Genomic DNA, 20,573 nt, shown 5'->3' on the forward strand with positions numbered 1-20,573 from the left:
TTTTGGAAAATGACCTCTTGGTCGGGGAAGTTAACTGGCTCAGAAGTAGTACCTGGAGGAGCCTTAGGTTGCCATGAATCGGTCACATTAATACAGAGCTTTAAGGGTTAAAGCTTCCCTCACAGCAACACTGAGGTAGGTACTGCTTTTATTAGTAATAATAATAACTCACATTCATGTAGTCCTTAAGGATTAAAAAGTTTTCCCTCTCAATACAGTGAGGTAAGTAATAATGATCATTATTTAGGTAGCATTTTTTTAAGTTTGCAAAGCCCCAGCGGCAGCTAGGTGGCGCCATAGAGTATAAGCATCAGGTCTAGAGCATCTTCCAGAGTTCAAATCCAGCCTCAGATACTTCCTAGCTGTTTGACCCTAGACAAGTCACGTTATCCTTGTACCTCAGGTTCCTCATCTGTAAAATGGGTTGGAGGAGGAAATGGCAAATCACCCCCAGCATCTCTTGCAGGAAAACCCCAAATGGTGTCTCAAAGACTCAGACAGGACTGAACAAAACCTCCTGACTGACATGATCTCATTCGAACCTCACGACCCCCCCAGTGAGGCAGGTGCTTTTTCGTTATTCCATTTCACAAATGGGGAAGGTGTCTGCCCCAGAACCATACACTTAGTATCAGAAACCAGCAAACCGAAGCAGATTTTTCCGATTGCAAGTTGACCATTCTATTTTATTCCTCCAGTTTGAAGTATTTTTCAAATGAGGAGTACAGAGGGTCGTGGGAAGAAGCTTAGCCTGGACCCATCCAGCTAGAAAACTGCATTCTTTTTTTTTCTTTTCCCTCTTATTTTTTAAAATCAGGGCCTTACATTGATGTTGCAAAGCACTGACTACCATCGTTAGGACAAACATAAAGTTCACTTGGTGAATTCAGTCCAAATTGCCAAGTAGAATAATTAAGAGATAAAACTTAAGTTACCCGTTGCCTCATTCATTCTCATTGATTAATAAGATGGGGCTTATTAAATTGCTTATTGGCTCGGGTGTGTAGAAAACTTTGTAGAGGAAGGAATGGGGGAGTCTGGGTATTTCCAGTTTTCTTCTAACCTTCTGTTTGCAGTAGATTTTTACCTGGGCTGGGGCTCCAAGCTTGCTCTTTCTTGGCAGGCCTGAGGAGAATCTTGAAAGGGCCCAAGTGAAACTTGAGAAATGAGTTTCCCTGCCTTCATTCATTCCTTTTAAACCGCTGACTGTGCCCTATGCACCATGGGAGTCACAGGAGGGAGGCACAGAGCTAAATAAAGTATGGTCTTTGCCATGGGAGAGCTTACAGATTTAGGACAGACACCCCTTTCTGCTTTTTTTTACATAGTTGAAAGTGAATCTATTCTATTTTAAAGAGCTTCCAAAAAGGGGATTCCATGAGGGAAAGTACCCTTGACCTGAAAGAGATTAATCTTATGTTTTGGGGGAAATCCACCTCCAGCCACTTTTCTGCTAAAAACATCTGTGTACTTTTCCACCTTCGTCTAGGCCCTGGCTTTGGCCATCACTAGCCTGACTAATCTGGCAAAAGAATACTTCATGTTTCAGGGGTGACTGCCCTTTGCGAGCCTGTTTTCTGTAGCCCCCATTTAATTGACTGATGAACCTTAAAACTTCCTTATAAGGAACTAGGATTTTTAACTCTACCACTGTATTTTCCTGACCAGCTTATTTTACACTCAAGGGGCAAGGGCTGACAGTTTGGAAACTCCCTATTTGTCCTTAGTCCCACTTTACTGTTGAGTGTACAAGCTTGGCTTGTCCCCATATCAAGATGATTGCAATAGATCCTGTACACAGTCCTAGTGCTTAATACATGTTTATTGATTGACTGATTGTCAGTCTCCCTGAACCTTAGATCATATCTTATCATAGAATCTGTAGATTTCTCCTATTTTTATTCACGGGGGCTTTGGATGTTACTGAAATCTCAGGGCTGGGGAGAGGGAAGGGATAACTCAGCTTAAGAAGGAAGTGATCCGTGCTCCCGTGGCCTGTGGTCTTGCCAAATATTAGGTAATTTTGATGCTCCCTGCCCATTTCTTTTTTAACCAGTGTCTGGCAACAAATAAATGATAATCAGCCTCCCATTTTACAAAGTTCTTCAAGGTTTACAAAGCCCAGCAACCCAGAGAAATAGATGCTTTTATCTTCATTTTCTAGATGGGGAAACTGAGGCTAAGTGACTCATCTACATTCACATAACTTGCAAGTTTCTGAGACAGAATTTGAATTCACATCTTCCCAACTTCAAACCTGGTGCTCTATCCTATGTACCAGCTAGTGGTGTGGACAGTCTAGAAAAGCGTAATAGAAATTTCTCTCTCTTAACCAAAAGTAAATAGCAAGAAAAGACTTTTAAAATATATATTGCAGAGGGAGGTCTAGACCCGCAGGAAACGCCTCCATCATATTATCTTGGAAAGTAACCTGGGTATGAAGGCTGAACAACAATAGTCCCGTGTGGGTCAAGAGTCTGGATTTGAATCCAGTTCTTCCAGAATCCCGAAGCTGCCAAGCCGTGCTCTGTGTTCCCTCTCAGGGCCACTGCCAGGTTTTTCTGAAGTCTCCCTGTTGGAGATCTGTTAAGGGCCGGCTGGGCATTTGTGGAAATGCTAATCTACAGGACTTTTTAAAAAGTATTATTGATTAGGAAGTCTTGTCTCTTCAAAAGAAAAGCATCGCCAGCTGTCCAGTCTCAGCTCTTAGAGTATTCAGTAGTCACGTTTTCTTTCTACAGCTTTAAAGAAAAAAAAGAAAAGAAAACTTGGCTCTGATTTGCATTTACAAGGGGAAGATGTAGCCAAACATTCCTTTTGATATTTATCGTTTTTTTCGTTTTCTCTGTGTGATATTTTCTCCAGTCTCTCAGATCCTGTTTTTTTTTTTACATCAAATGATTTTTTATTCTGAGATTCATGATTCTGTGCCTCTCCTCAGTCCCCTTAAATATACACATTTTTAAGAATTTCAGAGCTCGAGCTAGAAGAGAACTCCCAGATTATCCAGTCCAGCCTACTGTCCCATTTTACAGCTGAGGAAATGGAGCTCCTTAGAGACCAAAGGATTTGCTTAAGGTCACACAAGTAATAAGTAGCAAAGTTGATGTTCCAGGCCATATTCTCTGACTTCTAAATCCAGTGCATTGTTTTACATTTTGATTTTGTAAATTCTGAATTTGACATACTCCAAGAAGCATGAATATGTCTATATACAAAGAACAGGAGAAAAAAATCATGATTATATATCAAATTGTGAATCTGCATCATGTACATTTTGTGTTTTAAAGAATATATAATAAATTCATCCCGTCAGTTTCAAAGCTGTCCTGCTTGTCTGTAGCTCCTGAATTTCCTCCTGTGTGTTTTCAAAATGCTCCAAATATCTGTTCACCCCTTCTCCCTTTTTGGAGGATTGCAATTACTGTTTTTTTCCCAATTTCCTAACCAAGATTTTTGTATATACACACACATACACATGTAAATGTGTGTGTGTGTGTGTGTGTATAGTAACAAATAAACATAAACATTTTTTGGTCATGATAAAAAATGCATGTCTCATTATGTCTCTAATCCCTCATCTCTATATCAGGAACTGCCTCAACATTGATATTCTGGAGTCCTTTAGTCACTACTTTTATCAGAATTCTGATTTTGAAACTTTTTTTTCATGTGATTTGTGGTAATTTGGAATGGTTTCCTTGAGAATTGTTTGTTTGTCCCCCTTTGACCATCTCTTTATTGTGGTGTCTTTTGTCCTGAAATACTTGTATCAATTGCTTACCTAACTTGGCTAAAGGGACCTTTATCAGAGAAATTGAATTCAAGATTTTCTCCTCAACCCCCGACCCTTTCAGTTTTAACTGAATTGATTTTATTGGTGCAAAAAAGCTTTTCGCTTTTATGGACCACAATCAGAATTGTCCATTTTTATCCCCTGTGATCCTGTCTGCCCCTTAATTTAGGCAAAAACCTTCCCCTCAAGGACCATTTCCCTTGAGAACTTTTCTCCTCAAGGATCCATAATTGTAAAAGCGTTTGCCTTCCCTGCTTTTCTAGCCTATATATGGTTTTGTATTTTGGTAACTGCGTCCTATATCCATTTAAACTTAGGTAGTGAGATGTTGGTCTGAGCCTAATTTCTGCCATTCTGCTTTCCAATTTTCCCGGCCATTTTTGTTTCAGTAGTGAATCAGTGAATCTTTACCATAGCGATTGAGCGTCTCCTAGCTTTATCACACGCGTCTTCCCTGTTTATTGATTTCTGTGCCTTTTGTACCTAAGATTCTCTTTTTGATCAGGAGCTTTTATGTAGTACCATTTGAGATCTCACACTGCTTGCTTCCCATCTTTCCCATTATTTCCCATGAGCTTCTTGACCTTTTGTTCCTCCAGAAGAATTTTATTCTTTTTCTTTATGGGTATAAAGTGGTCCTGGGTACTTGGGTATGGGCCTGCTTAAGTAAATTAATTTAGAGAGTACTATCATTTTTATTACCTTGGCACAGCTGGACCATAAGCAATTAATTTCTCTCCAATTATTTAAAGTCTGCCCTTAGTTCTATAAAGCACGTGTTGAGTTTTTAGTTGTACCAGGTTCCCCTTCAACAACCCGACGGCTCTCAAGCTTCCAAAGGATATATTAGAACTATCCTTTCCCCACAAGTATTGGTATTGTGGGAAAGGGATTTCTGCCGTTGGCACCTTGAGGAGAACTTCATCACCTCAGAAGGAGGATTCTGTTCAGCCCTTGAAGCTGTCTTCCAAGCGGCCCTTGTGAAGGGCCCTTGGATCGAAGGCTTCCTTTCTGCCGCGGCGCTCCCCTGACCAGATAAGGAACAGCCTGGGCCTTTCTCTTTCACCCCATCGGCCATCGCGGGACTTGGACCGGTACTGACGGAGGGCCAGAAGGCCAGGCCCCCCAAAGGCCCCATGGGCTCCTGCTCCTTTCCAGGGCAGTCGGAGCCAGCGTCCATGGGTGACAGCCTCGCTGACGGGGATGGTGGCTCTGAATCTCTTTGATGAGTAGGAAGCAGGAAAATCGAATCCTGAGTTAGACCGAGACCTTCGTTTAACTCGTTATCATTCATCCATGAAAGGAGAGACTGGATGGGGGAGCGAGTTACTGCCATCTCCCCCCAGCAGCCTCCACACTTTCTCCTTCCTTTCCCCAGCCCAGAGTTCTTTTTGGATCTTGCTGAACGAAACTGAGAGTCAAGCATCAATCAGCGCGCGTTTACTTAGGAAAGACCTAAAGCGTGATGGGTGCCTTCTTCCCCATTGGAACACGAGCTCCTCACTGGAAGGATGGCTGTGCTCTTTAAAATTGTATCCCTAGCGCCTAGCACAGTGCCTTTGATCATAAATGACTACACAACCATTTATTAAGCACCTATTTATGTTCTATAAATCAACACTCTCTAATTAGGACATAAGCTCCTTGCTGTAGGCTTTGGTATATTCTCTATGTTTTTATTCCCAGTGTATAGCAGGGTGGCTGGCTTATAGTACCTCCTTAAGAATTAATTGGTCAATAAGCATTTATTAAGCACCTACTATGTTCTATGGCATTGACACTTGTCTCCCTCATTAGTAAATTGGTAGATAGGTAAATTCTTTATATTTTTGTTCTCAGTGCATAACATAGTCCTGGCACATAGTAGGCCCTTAATTATAATAAATTGCTCAGCAAGCCCTTACTATGTATCAAGCACAGTGTTAGGCCTCAAAATAAAATGCCTCAATCAGCTTAATAAATCTTTATAATTGATTCTGTAAAGTGTTGGTGATAAAAAGGATTAAATGAAAGTCTCTGCCCTCAAGGAGTTTACGTTCTGTTTAGTGATAAGTGATGCGTCATACAGAAATATACACATTATATATGTATATTTTATTATACATGTAAGTATATATGGGTATGTATTATATGCATATATGTATATAGGTAATATATGTAAGTATACATATATGTATATATTATATATGTAAGCATAGGTGTGTATATATTATATCTGTAAGTAAACACAACAGCAGCTGGGAGGAGCTCATGTAGATCTCCTGACCTGAGCTTTATTCATTTTTTCTTTTGTTCCCCCATTTGATTGTATTTTATTTTCTCAATTACATGCAAAGATAATTTCAACATTCACTTTTATAAGATTTTTGAGTTTTCTACTCCCCAAGGAGCAAGCTATATGACATAAATTATACATGTGCAATCGTATTAAAACATATTTCCACTTTAGTCATGTTGTGAAAGAAGAATCAGAAGGGAAAAATCACGAGAAAGAAAAAAAAACAGAAAATGAAAAGAGTATGTCTCCAGCTGCATTCGGACTCCGTAGTTGACTCTGGATGGGGATGCACTTTCTATCACGAGTCATCTGGATTTGTCTTAGACCATTGCATTGCTGAGAAGAGCTCAGTTCATCGTAGCTGATCATCGCACAGTGTGGCCGTTACCGAGTGCGATGCCCTCCTGGTTCTGCTCCCTTCTCTCAGCGTCAGTTTGTGTGATTCTAGGTTTTTCTGAAATCCGTCTTGAGCCGAGCTTTACCGGAGACCAGTGGTTTCCAGAGGCAGAAGTGGGGGAGTGGATGTACCCCAGGAGCTCTTTGTAGTCAGAATAAATCTCTCTCTTCTTCCCTTCCACAGAATCAGTTTCCATTCCTTCGGTCTAAAAATGTAAAATTCCACGGAATCCCTGCTTTAATAAATCCCTTCTCTTGCCCCAGGAGCTCAGTCAGGCTCCGTGGACAGTCTCCAAGGCTCCCTGGGCCGAAGCTGAGGCGAGGCTTCGGCCTGCCCTCGGTCAAGGAGGCTCCTGTGATCGGCTCCTCCAGCTGGGACATCCCGGGCCCGGGCCATGTGGCAACAGATCCTTTTAATCAAATAGTTTGGCTAATAGAACGTTTCCATGGAAACCCTACAACACAGCCCCAGTTTGAAAAGAATGTGAAATAAGTCCTCAAACTGTACTGAACGTAATTTAATTTTTCTGCGATTCAAAAAGCTCTTTGGGATCTTAGAGTATAGGAGAAGGCCACGGAGATCAGGGCCATGTTGCCCAGTGGGCATAGAAAGCACACGAGGTGGAGAGCCAGGAGCTGTGTTGGGGTGTGTGTGTGTGTTGGAGCCTGTGTGGCTAGCCTGGCATTTATATAGGGTGTCCCCAAAATCTTAATACACTTAAGTCTTCTTAGGGAGTTGATTAATAAATTTTTCTGTTTCTTTTTCGAAAATGGGACTATTTAAATAATTGATTTCCTCTTCTGTTAACCTGAGCAATGTATTTTGTAAATATTCCTCCATTTCATTTAGTTTTTAAATTTATTGACATACAGTTGGGCAAAATAACTCCCAATTATTGCTCTGATTTCCTCTTCATTGGTGGAAATTCTCCCTTTTCATTTTTGAGACTTAAGTCTTTGTGGCTTGAGATGGCACTAAGACTTTTGGGACACCCTGTGTCCTACCTTACCTGTATTATCCCATTTGGGTTAGCTCCTGGAAATGGGTGCTATTTTTTGTCGCCAATTATAGATGAGGAAATTGAGACTGAGAGCATCAAGAGCTAAGTTTGGAGAGAAGGAAGATTTAAATCCAGGTCTTTCTGACTTCACATTGTCTCTGAAGATACTTGAGGGCCAGGGAATAGATCCCCACACTCACACCTCTGCCTGCAAAAGTGCCCTAAGCACCCTCAGTAGAGACATATATTTATTTCTTTTTCTTTTTAATCAAAGCTTTTTATTTACAAAGCATATGCATGGGTCATTTTTCAACAATGACCCTTGCAAACAAAAAAAGTTTGTTCCAAAATTTCCCCTCCTTCCCCACATCCCCTCCCCTAGATGGCAGGTAGTCTAACACATGTTAAATATGTTAAAATATAGAGATATATATTTATTGAAAATAACTTTGATTATCAATCTCCTCAAAAGAACCCAAATTAGTCAATTATTAAGCATTTATTAAGTGCCTTTTGTGTATCAGGAGCTTCACCATAAGGCATCAGAAATAAACATGCCTGGCGCATAGTAGGTGTTTAATCAATGCTTAGTGAATAGGAAAAAGTTTCTGGGACCAATGAGAACTTTAAACTGGGTCCTGGTGTCCCTGTAGTGTTAATGTTGAGAAACAGAGGGTGGGGTTGATGGATAAATGTGGTTCCTGTGTGAGGGAATCACAAGTTGATCCTTAGTGGGTCCTCAAGTAGTGAGGGACGCCCCTTCCGACTACAAGCCCAGCATACAGGGTCTTGCCTCTCCCCTCCCACAAATTCTGGGGACGTCCTAGTTTGAGCCTTGGGCAGAACCCATTCACCCGATGCCGGGGAAGAATAATGATGTCATGGCCTTTCATGTTTATTTTTAGCATCCTCCCAAGAGATGCTGGTGCATGTTTAAGGTCTGTCTTATTTTCATGATGATTTTGGAATGTAAATTCAAAAATCTCCCAGATCCAGATCTTTGAAAACATCCACGTGCTTGATTGAATTTTTCAGTTTCCACCCAAGTTTTAATGGGATATAAATGTTTCCTCAATGTTAATTAACAAACATTTATTAAGCACCTACTATGTTCTTGGCACTAGGGATGTGTATATAGTGAAATAATTCCTGATTCCAGGGAGTTTGCTCACATTAGCTGCAGGAATTTGCCATTTCTTATTTTTCCTGGGTGACTGAGTGATATAATAAGGCATTTTATTGTTTTTATATGGAACAAAATATGGAAATTAAAAGGCAAATTTGCCAAAGGATGCGAGGTAATCACATCTAATTGCTTAGTGCAGTAAATCGAGGGTGAGTTGTCTCTGGTAGGTGTTTTTGTGGACTTTTCTAGCTGTTGGCACTTGTTAAAATTAATTTTTGTAATTTGCTATGAGTTATAAAACAAATTAGTTCCAAACACAAATAGGTTTTGTGCTTGAGAACTTAGAGCTAATATAATATATTTACCACCTGCATTACTTACTCAAGAAAACATTGCAAGTTGTCATTATAAGGAACCAAGGAACTGAAGTTGTTTTTCAAAAATTATTTTTGACATTTAGGTTAAAAAAAATACCCTTTTAATGAGAACATCATTTTAAATAAATTTCTCCATGTTTAGAGACATCTTGGAAAAAACATTATAGAAATGGATGTTAACATCCTCCTTAAAGCATTATTCAACTTTGCACATAATTTGTACTTACCTAATTGCATAAATGTTGTTTTCATCCAAAAGAATGGAAGTTCCTTGCAGGCAGGAACTGTTTTCATATATTTCTAGTGCATAGAATAAATAGCTCTTGGCTCAAATTAAGATGAATTGAAATCAAGCGTTATGTTATATTACATCATCATTGTTTAATCATTTTAATACTCTTTCTTGTATATTTATCCTTGTCAATATTTTACAGCAGCCTAATGGCTCAATGCCCTTTGGGTAACCTCCACTTTAAATTCTTTGCCGAGTGTGGGATTCCATATTTTTCGGACCCATCATTTCTCCAGGAGACCATTGATGAGAAGAATATAAGCTTCTTCAGGGCAGGGTCGATTTCATGTATCTGTATCCCTTAGCACGTATTAGAACTTAGTAGATGCTCACGATTTCTCCCACGTTCAATTCTGCATCGGGGTCATTGTCCATTTCTAATATTGTTCCCTGCACAAATGGACTCTTGGTCTATCGACTGTCCCTGTTTGCCACAGGGGAACAAGATTTCCCAGACATTAAGATCCATTAAATACAGAGATTTACTCTTTCCTTCCTAATTTTGACAGCTTCCCTTATTGTAACCACATGTATTTTGTTCATATAAAAACTTAAATTTGTTATTAAAATGCTGACATCTTTTTTGCTCTTTCCTCCTTCTGATTTCATCTTTAAATACTCTTGAGATTTTCTGTTATGGTTGGGTCTAACACCAAGCTTCCATTTTCCCTTTGCTTCTTGCTCCATATGTGATCATACCGCTCATAATCTTGGACCATCCTCCTAGGAATTTAGCAAATGGGCTTATGTTTTAAACCAGCGTTGCCTTTAGCCAATAACGAAACTAACGGCCTTTCTCTGTTTTGGAGTTGTATTTCTAGTGTTCAGCACCGGCTTCTGTAAACCTGTCTGGTTTCTTAAACCTGTTTTTGGACATTTTGCTGCCCTCTCCACGACCATCTTTTTGCATCAAACTATTAAAGGGTATGGAACATCCAGGTGACCACATATTGCATCTGGTCCATAGTCAAGAAGACTCATTTTTATGAGTTCAAATGTAGCCTCAGACTTTTACTAGTTGGGTGACCCTGGGCAAGTCACTTAACACTGTTTGCCTCAGTTTCCTCCTCTGTAAATCGATCTGGAGAAGGAAATGGCAAACTGCTTCCAATAGCTTTGCCAGGAGAACCCCAAATGGGGTCACAAAGACTTGGACGTGACTGAACAACGACTGTCCCCCAAGCCTTTGAGGTTAGGTAGAATCTGGTAGAAATTGTGATCCACTTGTCTGACCCCTGATAACACAGGCTCACTCCCTTGGACACAGGGAGCCCATTGTGGAGGGCATTTGTCCCCACCATCACAGTTACCCAAACTCATGAGTTGAAGGACGTGGCTAAAATCCCTGCTGCCTTGGAATCCCATGACGGAGTTCTTTCCATCTCCATCTGACAGTATTTTCTCCCTCCCTTAGATTTTCTAGAGGCTTTTTTCCTTTCTTTTCATTATAACTTGGCAATATTTAACTTTGTGTCATATTGTCATCTCGTTGACTTTATTGGATTGTGAAGTTTTTCTTCTTGAAGAATCACTCTCTCCTCCAAGAGTTCTTAACCCAGGGTCTGCTTTTTATTTTAAAATTTAATTTAATTTATATTTTTATATTTTATATAAGAAATAATACATTTAAAAATATTTTGATAACTATTTCAATATCAGTGTTTTTTTCATAATCCCACGTGCTTTATTTGATGCATTACATTTTTCTGAGGGGGCTGTAGACTTCCCCACATTGACAAAGGGGGTCAGGACAGTCATTCAGACAATGAACGTGTATGAAGTACTTACTATGAATACTGTTCTGAGGGTGGAGATGAAGGCAGAAAAAAGTCCCTTCTCTTAAGGAGTTCACCTTCCCATAGATAAGGGAACCTGCAAAGAACTTTAATAAGTTGGAGATGATCTCTGAGGGAAGGCTCTAAAATTAAGAGACTTCCTGGAGGAGGTGGGATTTTGGCTGGGACTTCAAGGAGCTAAGGAAACCAGGAGTTCTAGGGTTGGGGGCAGCCAGGACAGACGCCCAGAAGAGGAAATGGACTGGAGTGGGGAGGAACTTGAGACAGGCAGACCCTCCCACCCCAAGCAGCTGTTGCAGTAATCCAGCTGTGAGGGGATGGGGGTATTCGAGGAGAGAGAAGGGGGGATAGATGTTGTAAAGGTAAAGACCTGGAAAACTGATTGGATCTAGTGGGGTGAAAGATAGTGAGGAGTCCAGTGTCTTGGGGACTTGGAGGATGGCGAAATAGGGGAATGAGTAAGAAGGGAGCTTGAAAGCCGGTCCAGTAACTGGGACAGAATACCTGTCTAATATTTGTTGAATAGAATTCTGATGCTAAGTCCACTTCTTTTCCCATTGTTCTGCAGAGGGTCTGATGGCTTTTAACTCCTCTGTGTTAGAGGTGGAGGGTCATGGACCTTGCTCTGATATTCCCTTGACCCCCAGACCTCCCCAGTTCCCATTTTTGCCTCACTTCCCTCCTGCTACTTTGCCCCCTCCCACCTTTTGCCCTATTCCCCTTCAGTAGGGATTGTGAACATCTGCTCCCTACTTGATGGAGTCTGGGGTTTGTAGAGTGACAGATCATGTTGGGGGGGTAGGGTGGCCAGTGATGGTGTAGTGTCCGTGAAGCCCCCTTGTTGGGGATGAGCCGTGAAACCCCCTTGTTGGGGATGAGCCATGAAACCCCCTTTTTGGGGATGAGCCGTGAAACCCCCTTGTTGGGGTAGGGGGCAAGCAGGACGGGGCCAGGCAGCCATCTCGGTGCCCCTTCGGACCCGTTCCCCTAGGCATCCTGGGTGGATGGAATTGAGTAGAATTAGAGTTTGGGGGTTAACCATAGCCAGATTTCAGAAGCTAAAGAACACTCTTTATGGCTTCCTCCCCAAGAGCTCATTCCCTTTCTCCAGCGGTTGGCCATTTTCTGACTTTATTTGGTTAGGGGTAAAAATCATTTTGTTTAACTCTTTGGGCTAAAAGCTTCAAAAGACAAATTTCTGTGTTAATATACAGCAGTGGAAGAATGAGCTGAGGGCAGAGTTGTATCACTCTCGCTTCCAGGGCTGAGGTCCTTGGTGTCCTACCCACGCCCAGATTCAGCACCTTGCCATTTCTCTGTCCCCTCCACCTCTTCGTATTTCCCTTACGGCGTGCATTTTCCTATATCGGGATGATTTGTGTTTATAGCTTCCCTCCCCTGTTATCTTTTAACTGGAACCTTGGGGAGAAGTCTTTTTTATCCATGATTCCACCAGAAATTTGTGTTGCCTTGCCGAAGTTAGTGATCAGTAAAATAATTTTGGAATTGAAGAACTTCTTGAAAAATTACCCTCCCAAGTGCCTGTGGAGCCGACGGCTCTTGGGAGGCTCTGGGACCCCGTGCTTAGGATGGGAAAATGGACGAGACGTCCCACCCGCCCTCTTGGAGCTTTGGATGCGAGGTCTGTCCTTCTCAGCCCCTTTCTTGGCGTGATGGAGTTGGCCCCCATTCCCGAGCTTTATGTGAACGTCCCACTCCCAAGGTCTTTCTTTAGTCATACCTAGTGGGATGAAATTATGGTCCCTTGAGGCTAAACCCTATTTGATCCTATCAACAAATGAGATAATACTTATCAAGTACTTACCACATGTCTGGTACATAGTAGGTGCTTTACATTCTCTTCCCCCCATGTATGTGGTAATAATATATATATATATATATATATATATATATATAATAAATGTATGTTATTTATAAAGTGCCTACTATGCACCAGGTTCTGTGCTAAGTAAGAGCTGGGCTTAGAAAACTCAAAGAACTAACAGTAATTATGGTTATTTAGGAATACGTCTTTCTTCCCGCTCTCTGGCCACGGGAGACCACTGTTTTCCCTTCCCAAGCCTCGTGCTCAGCCTTGGACCTTTTGTGTCCAGGATTAAGCGTTGTTGAGGGGACGGTGAGGTGATTGTGGGATGGAGACGAGGTGAGATGGGCTCTATCTCTGACCGCTGCCAAACTTAACTGTTACCGCCTAGTGCTGAGTCCATCCTTCAAGGTCTCCCCTTGTTAGGGACTCCGCCAGAGCAGATAGCCTTACACATTAGTTTTCATACATACTAGTGTTTTCAGGCCGGTCATTGGGCAGATTTTCTATAATTACCCATAAATCACCCTCCCACCCACACTTTTCAGTATTTAGGTGTTTTCAGGCAGCCTCCTAAACCGCTTTACTCGAACACTTTATTAGTGAAAAGCGGATACCTTCTCCCCCTGCCCATCTACCCCGTCCCCACCCCCATTTTGTTTTCCCTATGCTTGCCAAATTGCCTTAGGAAGCTCGTTGCCCTGAGAATGGATTTAGCCAAGAAAAACTCTTATCTCTGAAAGGAAGCAGTCTGTGTGTTTCTGTTGGAGATATTCTTGGCTACTTAATATTTTTGTGAATTATTATCTTTGATAGCAGGGCCTGTTCTCCAGAGAGTTAGAGGATATTGGGCATTCTTAGACTTTCATGCACAAAAGGAAAATATCTTACTCTGAAGTCTAGAGAAGGGATAAAAAGTCATTCCGCTTCAATATTACTCCGCCTAAATAAACAGAGAGACCTCATTGTTTTTAAGCCCCTAAAGACTCGGGCCCAGCACGCCATAAGATGCACATTATTTTAACATTTCTCTGAGTTTTTTTTTCCCCTTTCCATTCTGTGGCTACAAATCTCTTTTCAAGCACATGTTGATTTTCTGCTTTCCAATTTCTGTTGCTGTGCTATTAGTGTTCAGTCTGCCTTCATTTCGGGCTAAAATGACTACCTAAGAGCTGGAAGCATACTATTATTTCCCATGGTTCAATCTAGGGAAGGAAAAGGGGGGAGGGGGAGAGGACTTTTAGCTCCAGGGCCATAAAAGTGCCAATGTCTCGTTGTAAAAATGTTTTCTGAATGTAAATACTGTTTAATAATTGCTGTCGAAGGCAGAAAGAACTTTGGGGTCTCGAGATTGTAACGGCAACTTATCATTCTGCACCGGCGATGGATCTATTGTTTTGTATTTTTTTTTTCCCTTTTCCCCGATATGTTGACAACATAATGTTGTCGATTGCATCTCGAGTCACATTTTTATCAGCCACACAAATGATAGCGAAACACGGGACCCCCCCCCCCAACCTAGACGCAGGTAGAATACGGCCGGGCTTTGTGCAGCCCCGTGAACGCGTCCGACAGCCGGTAATTGTCTCTTATCAGAAAGTCAAATTCTCCTGATGAATATGGCCTGTTCCGTCCCCGAGTCATTTATTCAATTATACCCTCCATTTCATAAATGCTAGAGGGCAGTTTATATTTTGTTCACGGAAATCCCAGAGACTTCTATATCTTCTAAAAACAAAGTCTGGGGGAAAAAAAGACATTCATGGCTATTTTTCTCTCTTCCTCCCTCCCCCTGCTTCCTCTCCCTCTCTCTTAAGCAGCTGCTGAAATGGGTTGTGGACTGAATAAGCTGGAGAAGCGTGATGAAAAACGGCCTGGTAATATTTATTCAACTCTGAAGAGGCCCCAGGTAGAAACCAAGATCGATGTTGCTTACGAGTACCGCTTCCTGGAGTTTACCACGCTGACTGATGGTGAGTGCTTCTGTCCATCTCCCCTGGTGATGGATCTCAATCGGGAAACCATTGTTACCTCGGGGGTGGAGGGAGCGCTCCGGGCGGGCACCCTCGAGCGATAATCAATGAGGAGTCCTCTTCCCCAGAAATTTGGCTTCTGTGCCCCCCACCCCCAATGCGGTCCTGCATATCGAGAGGGCGATCTGGCTCGGGCGTTCCAGAACGGCCTCCGACTGGGCAGTCCGTGCAGGGAAGCAGGAGGGAGATTTCTGCAAGAATCAGCTTTTTTCTGTCCCCAGTGTAGACCGCAGCCTCTCTCTCCATGTATGAGAACTCTCTTGCCAATGTAGATTGCGACCCGTCTGTGATTGAGATAAGCCCTGCTGGATTCGAACTCTCTGCTTCCACATTTGCTGCTTCGGGTGATTTGCCCACCCCTGTTATCAGCAAGTGTGAGCTTGGGTTTTACTAGGCCCTGGGAGAGACACGGAGTTAAAACAAACTCCAACTTCTGCTCTCTGGGGGTTTGTAATTTAATTATATGTGTGTGTGCACGCGTTGTCACACAATCAGTGATATCTTAGGAACGTACGATGATAGAATGAAATCTGAGAGGAATCTGAAGAGACCATTCATTTTAATGGCCCCATTTTTCAGGTGGGGAAACTGAGGCCCAAGAGCAAAGTCACATAGAGGGACTTGAATTTAAATCAACTTTAGATCAATTCCTTTTCCGAAAGTTTGAGTTAGACTGTTGTTGAGTCGTTTTGGTCACCTCTTCAGGTCCCTGTTTGGAGTTTTTTGGCGAAGATACAGGCGCGTTGGTCATTTCCTTCTCATTTACAGATGGGGAAACTGAGGCAAAGAGGGTGAAGGAGCTTTCTCAGGGTCAGTGACTGAGGCTGGATTGGAACTCATGAAGTCCAAGCCCAGGGCTCTCTCCACTGAACCACTAGCAGTCAGGCAGAGGGTAGCCTGGGACTTACAAGTCTTGCCAAGGTCACAAAGCCAGTGTACGTCCAGTTGTACTTGAGCCGAGACCTTCACGCATCCAAGCTTTGCTCTCTGTCCACATTCTCTCTCCTGGACAGAGAAGACCTACGACATTTCCAAAGTTTCAGGGCCTTAAGCTCCTTCCCCCTCCTCAGGCAGCATTTATTGGGCACCAGCTTTGAGCCTGGCACCTTGCCCAGGGCTCAGTTATACAAATATCTACAAACTAGGGATGTGTCCGGTCGGAGGCCGGAGGAGTTAAGGACTCCAGAGAAAGAGGATTGTGGAATGAGCTCAGGGAAGACTTCCTGGAGGAGGTGGCCTGGGAGCTGGAGTTCGGATGACTGGCAGCATGAATCCTGCCCCCTTCTGGGTCTGTGGCTGTCCAGCTCACCCGTCCATAAATGGTCTTTTTAATGGGGACCGTTCCACGGCCGTCTCTGATGACCACTGGCACTCGTGCAAAGCGCGGAGCCCTGGGAGGTCTGGGGGAGCCCCGGATCCCTCTCGGAACCAGGAGTTTAAGCACCCACGGGCTTACCGCAGGATCCAGTCAGAACAAGAGTCAGCTTAAAAGAAACAGACCCGGGGCTGTGGGACCTCATGGGTCACTAGGATCCGGCTTTAGGGCGGTTCGGTTCTGGTCTTGCTGACCCGGCGGCCGGCAGGCCTTTGGAGAGCGCCTTTTTTTCACCTGGTACAAGGGTGGAAGGTCGTGGGCGTCTGGGTGTGAAGAGAGAGAGCAGCCCACCAGGAAACGTGGCTCCATGGGATTCAGCGGGGTCCCCACGAATGTCGGCTGTCAAGGGGCAAACCTCGGGCGCCCAGAGCTCCGCGGCTGGCTCGGTTTTCTGTGCAGAGCCCCCAGAGAGAAGAGCCGCCCGCGGGCATCCTCTATGGGCGCCTGTTGGCTCAGCTACAAGATGGCGCTGACAGGGCCCACGCGGAGGGTTTGGTCCCTGCCCGGCGAGAGTGTGAGCTTGGGAATGTTGCTGCTGGCTGCCTGAAGCCCCGGGGGGCTTGTGCTAATGGAGGCAGGGCTGGTCAGAGGCTGGGGCTCTGTTATCTCCCTCTCTACAAGGGGGAGCCCAAGAAAGGGACTTGGGGAGAGCCGAGTTAAGATGCCGCCCCAGACACGCTGCCTCAGTTTCCTCACCTGTAAAATGCTCGGCACCTAACTCACAGGATGGTTGTGAAATGAAATGAGCCGACGTGTGTAAAGTGCCTCGTAAAACTTAAAATGATATGTAACTGCTAGCTGGTATTATTATTAATGATAATAATTATTACTGTCCTCAATGCTAAAACAATTAGCATGATTAAATGATTACTTACGTAACATAAGAGTATTAATTACAAAGTATTATTCATTATATTGTATGAATGTTGCTAACCTTGATTCTAAGAGAATTAATAATTCTCTTATTAATATTACATGATCAGTGATTACTTATGTGACAGAATTGTATTAATTATGTAATATTGTGAATTATATGAATTATTCTGATTAACCCTGATCCTTAGATAATTAATATATGATTGATATAGTATGATCAGTGAATACTTAAATAAAAGAATTATATTAATTACATAATTATGTGAATTATTCTATCTGCTTCTAATAGCATGAAGTCATATAACTAATTATTATAACATATAAATAATTATATGGCCTATAATTACATAACACATGGCAGATAATATATTATATAACCTATTACATTATGTGCTATGTAATTGCCCAATATGACATATAATTAACACATTATATGACCTATTACATTAATTATATAACAGAATTGCATTGATTCTGTGACATAATTATGTTACCCTTTCCCTTCAGATAATGATTATATAATGGAATTAATCACATGACAGAATATTAATTATGAAATTTATTCTATTAATTATTTTCATCCTTGATTCTAAGAGGTCATATGGCTTGCCCACTATCCCACAGGTGCCCGACCTGCACCATATCTCCCTACGCCAAGTCCAAGTCTACTAAGTGTTCTTCGCAGCCTTACAGGCCGCAGGAATTTTAGGGTTTAGTTATTTATTTTTTTGTCTAGATCTGTGATTTTCTGAGATGGTGATGATGATGATGATGATGATGATAAAACAAATAAATAGGTGGCAGGAGTTTTAAGGTCTAATTATATTTTTTGTTGTCTAGATCTGTGATTTTCTGAGATGATAAAACAAATCTCTCTCTCTCTGTTATAGTTATAGATTACAGTCTGATTGGATCTTCCTAACAATCCTTGGAGGCGGGTAAAGGGGGCTCGGGCTTAGCCGTGTTGTCAGCTGCCGTTTGGCCCATGGCTTGGGGAGATGTGTGGGGACAGTAGCCAAGTCCCTGGTTCTTCCTCCCCAGGATGCTGTGCGTGGGGAATTGTGCGTGCTTTCCTTGAGTCTCATTGACTCCTCGGGCCCGTCTGTCCTTTCTGGTGGAATTTCAGTAGTGTTGGGTTAAACTCTGAGCTCCTGCTTCCTTTCCCCTCTCATTAAGAAGCCGCAGCCTCTCTCGGGGGGCGCGTGCGGTGGTTTGATGCTGCTTTAGGTAAAAGCGCTTGTTTTCCATGATGAAGTTATTTAATTTCCGGCCCGGTTTCACAGGCTTGAGGCGGGAGGGAGGGCGACTCGCTGGGCTTTGATGCTCCCTCTTTATTCTGTGTCTCAGCAGAACTGGACTTAATTTTTTTTAAACGAGATTGACTAGAGGAAGTGAGGGGAAAGGGGCAGAGATGAGTTATGAGTCCAGAAGTTCACTGGGGGGTGGCAAGCTAAAAACAGATCCCGCTGTCCTGCCTGAGACGCAGAACAGGAAGGGAAGCGATCCTCATGAACCGTGTCCCAGAGCCGCCGGGGAGGCTTCTGCCCGCCGACCTCTTGGTGCGCTCCGAAGACAAAGGAGAATCTCTGCCGGGGAGGGCCCGGCAGTCCGGGGCCTGCTGTGCGGTCGCCGCTGCCCCAGCCCCGTCTCCTCAGGGCTTCCTTCCGTGGAGGAAGGGGCCGCGCAGCTCGCTCGGCGTGGTCCAGATACGAGGGGACGTAAAAATGGCGCTCCTTTTTTCCTAGGGCCCCAGATCCAGTCGGGGGGCCAGGAAGCCGCACAGAACCATTGGTTTCTTGTGGCCCAAGTGGTAACTTTTAGCCCCCTAAATACAACCTGCAGGGCTCTGAAATCCATCAGGGATTGTCACATGTACACTAATGACGAGAACGGTAATCATTGGCGTTTATATCGTGCTGTCGGGTTTGCAAAAAGGATGTTTGATCCTTGCAGCAACTCCGACATAGATACAATTGTGCCCACTTTTAGGTGAGGAAACTGTAGGGAAGGGAATAAGCATTTATATGTCACCTACTGTATGCCAGGCTCTGTGCTAAGTAAGCACTTTACGAATAATATCTTGTTTGATCCTTACAACAACCTTGGGAGGGAGATACTGTCACAATCTCCATTTTACAGTTGAGAAAACTACGAGAGCAGTTAAAAGACTTTTATTCTTCCAGTAAATATTTACGTGTCTACTACGTACCAGCCACTGTGCTGAACACCTTGCAAATATGTCATTTGATCCTTACGGTATCCTTGGAGGCAGGTGTTATTATTATCCCCATTTTACAGATGAAGAAACTGAGGCAGAGAGTAAGTGACTTGCTCAGGCCACACAGCCGGTAAATGTCCGAGGCAGGATTTGAACTCGGGGATTCCTGACTCCAGACTCAATGCTCAGTGTTCTTTGCCACCGAGCTGCCCCATATCAAGTATGATATCCCTTCATATCAAGTATGAATTTGATAATCATAGTAGATTATAAGAAGGGAGACTTATTTTGGAATGGTTTCCTCGCTGAAAATTATTTGAATATATTTATATATGATAAAAACGGTTTTATATTTAGAGTTATAGAAGTTCATGGACCTGGTGACTGAAGGGAGTTACTTAAGGAGGAGTAAAACAGTGTGGATGAGTCTGGGCAGAATGTCCCTAAAGGGAAATTAGCCAGATCTGGCGATAATATTTGGTAAACCCCCCGAGGGTACAGTATGTACAAAGCTTGAAGTTTAGAAGGGTCATCCCTGTGTCCACCTCCGAAAGCCAGCTCGGTTCTATCCCTCTGAGACATTCGGGTGGGGAGCTGGACTGGAGGCTCTGGGTTGACCCCTTGTCGACACCGAACCCTGAGTCTGCACTAGAACCACTCAAACCGAAACCCATCCTGTCCCAAACCGGCCTCATCTTTCTCCTCAGACCCTCGCCCTGGCTCCCGTTAAGAAACGGCCCCGCCATGCTGCTCCCCAGTTCCGTTACGCCAGCCCCATCCTCTCTCGCCTCCTCCCACGTGGCCTTCCAGATCTTCCCTCTACTCTCCCAGCTTCCCCCTCAGCTCAGCCCATTTGCAAGAGGGCTTAGTCTATTCCTTCATCTGTCTATCTCCCTTGTCCCTGTTCTCTCCCATCTCCAATCCATCTTCCACACAATTTCCAAAGTGATTTTCCTTAAGCAGGGACCTGTCAACTTCTTTACTCATTCAACCCCCTTGGCTCCATATTTGCCTCTGAGATCAAATATAAATTCCTCTGTTTGATTTTTAAAGCCCTTAACCTAACTTTCCACCCTCGTTATACGTGGCTCTCCTTCCTGTATTTTTAGTACAGCCACACCTGTCTTCCCTTCTGTTCTCATACAAGACACTGCATTTCTTTGTGTCCTTTTGCTTCCTGTCCC

The 20,573-nt window shown here is 43.2% G+C and overlaps 1 protein-coding gene across 2 annotated transcripts in view; it reads left to right on the forward strand.

The window, feature by feature from the left end:
- RFTN1 (raftlin, lipid raft linker 1) overlaps positions 1-20,573 on the forward strand; it is a 180,528-nt gene that overhangs the window by 1,616 nt on the left and 158,339 nt on the right. Inside the window, exon 2 of one of the 2 annotated variants that reach the window (XM_051962009.1) lies at positions 14,705-14,860. In XM_051962009.1, the coding sequence (XP_051817969.1) occupies positions 14,716-14,860 (145 nt within the window). In that variant the 5' untranslated portion in view covers positions 14,705-14,715. The remainder of the gene's footprint in view (positions 1-14,704; positions 14,861-20,573) is intronic. The other variant, XM_051962008.1, reaches the window with a different exon arrangement.

The sequence above is a fragment of the Antechinus flavipes genome, chromosome 5 (assembly GCF_016432865.1).
Source record: "Antechinus flavipes isolate AdamAnt ecotype Samford, QLD, Australia chromosome 5, AdamAnt_v2, whole genome shotgun sequence".
Taxonomy (NCBI): Eukaryota; Metazoa; Chordata; class Mammalia; order Dasyuromorphia; family Dasyuridae; genus Antechinus; species Antechinus flavipes.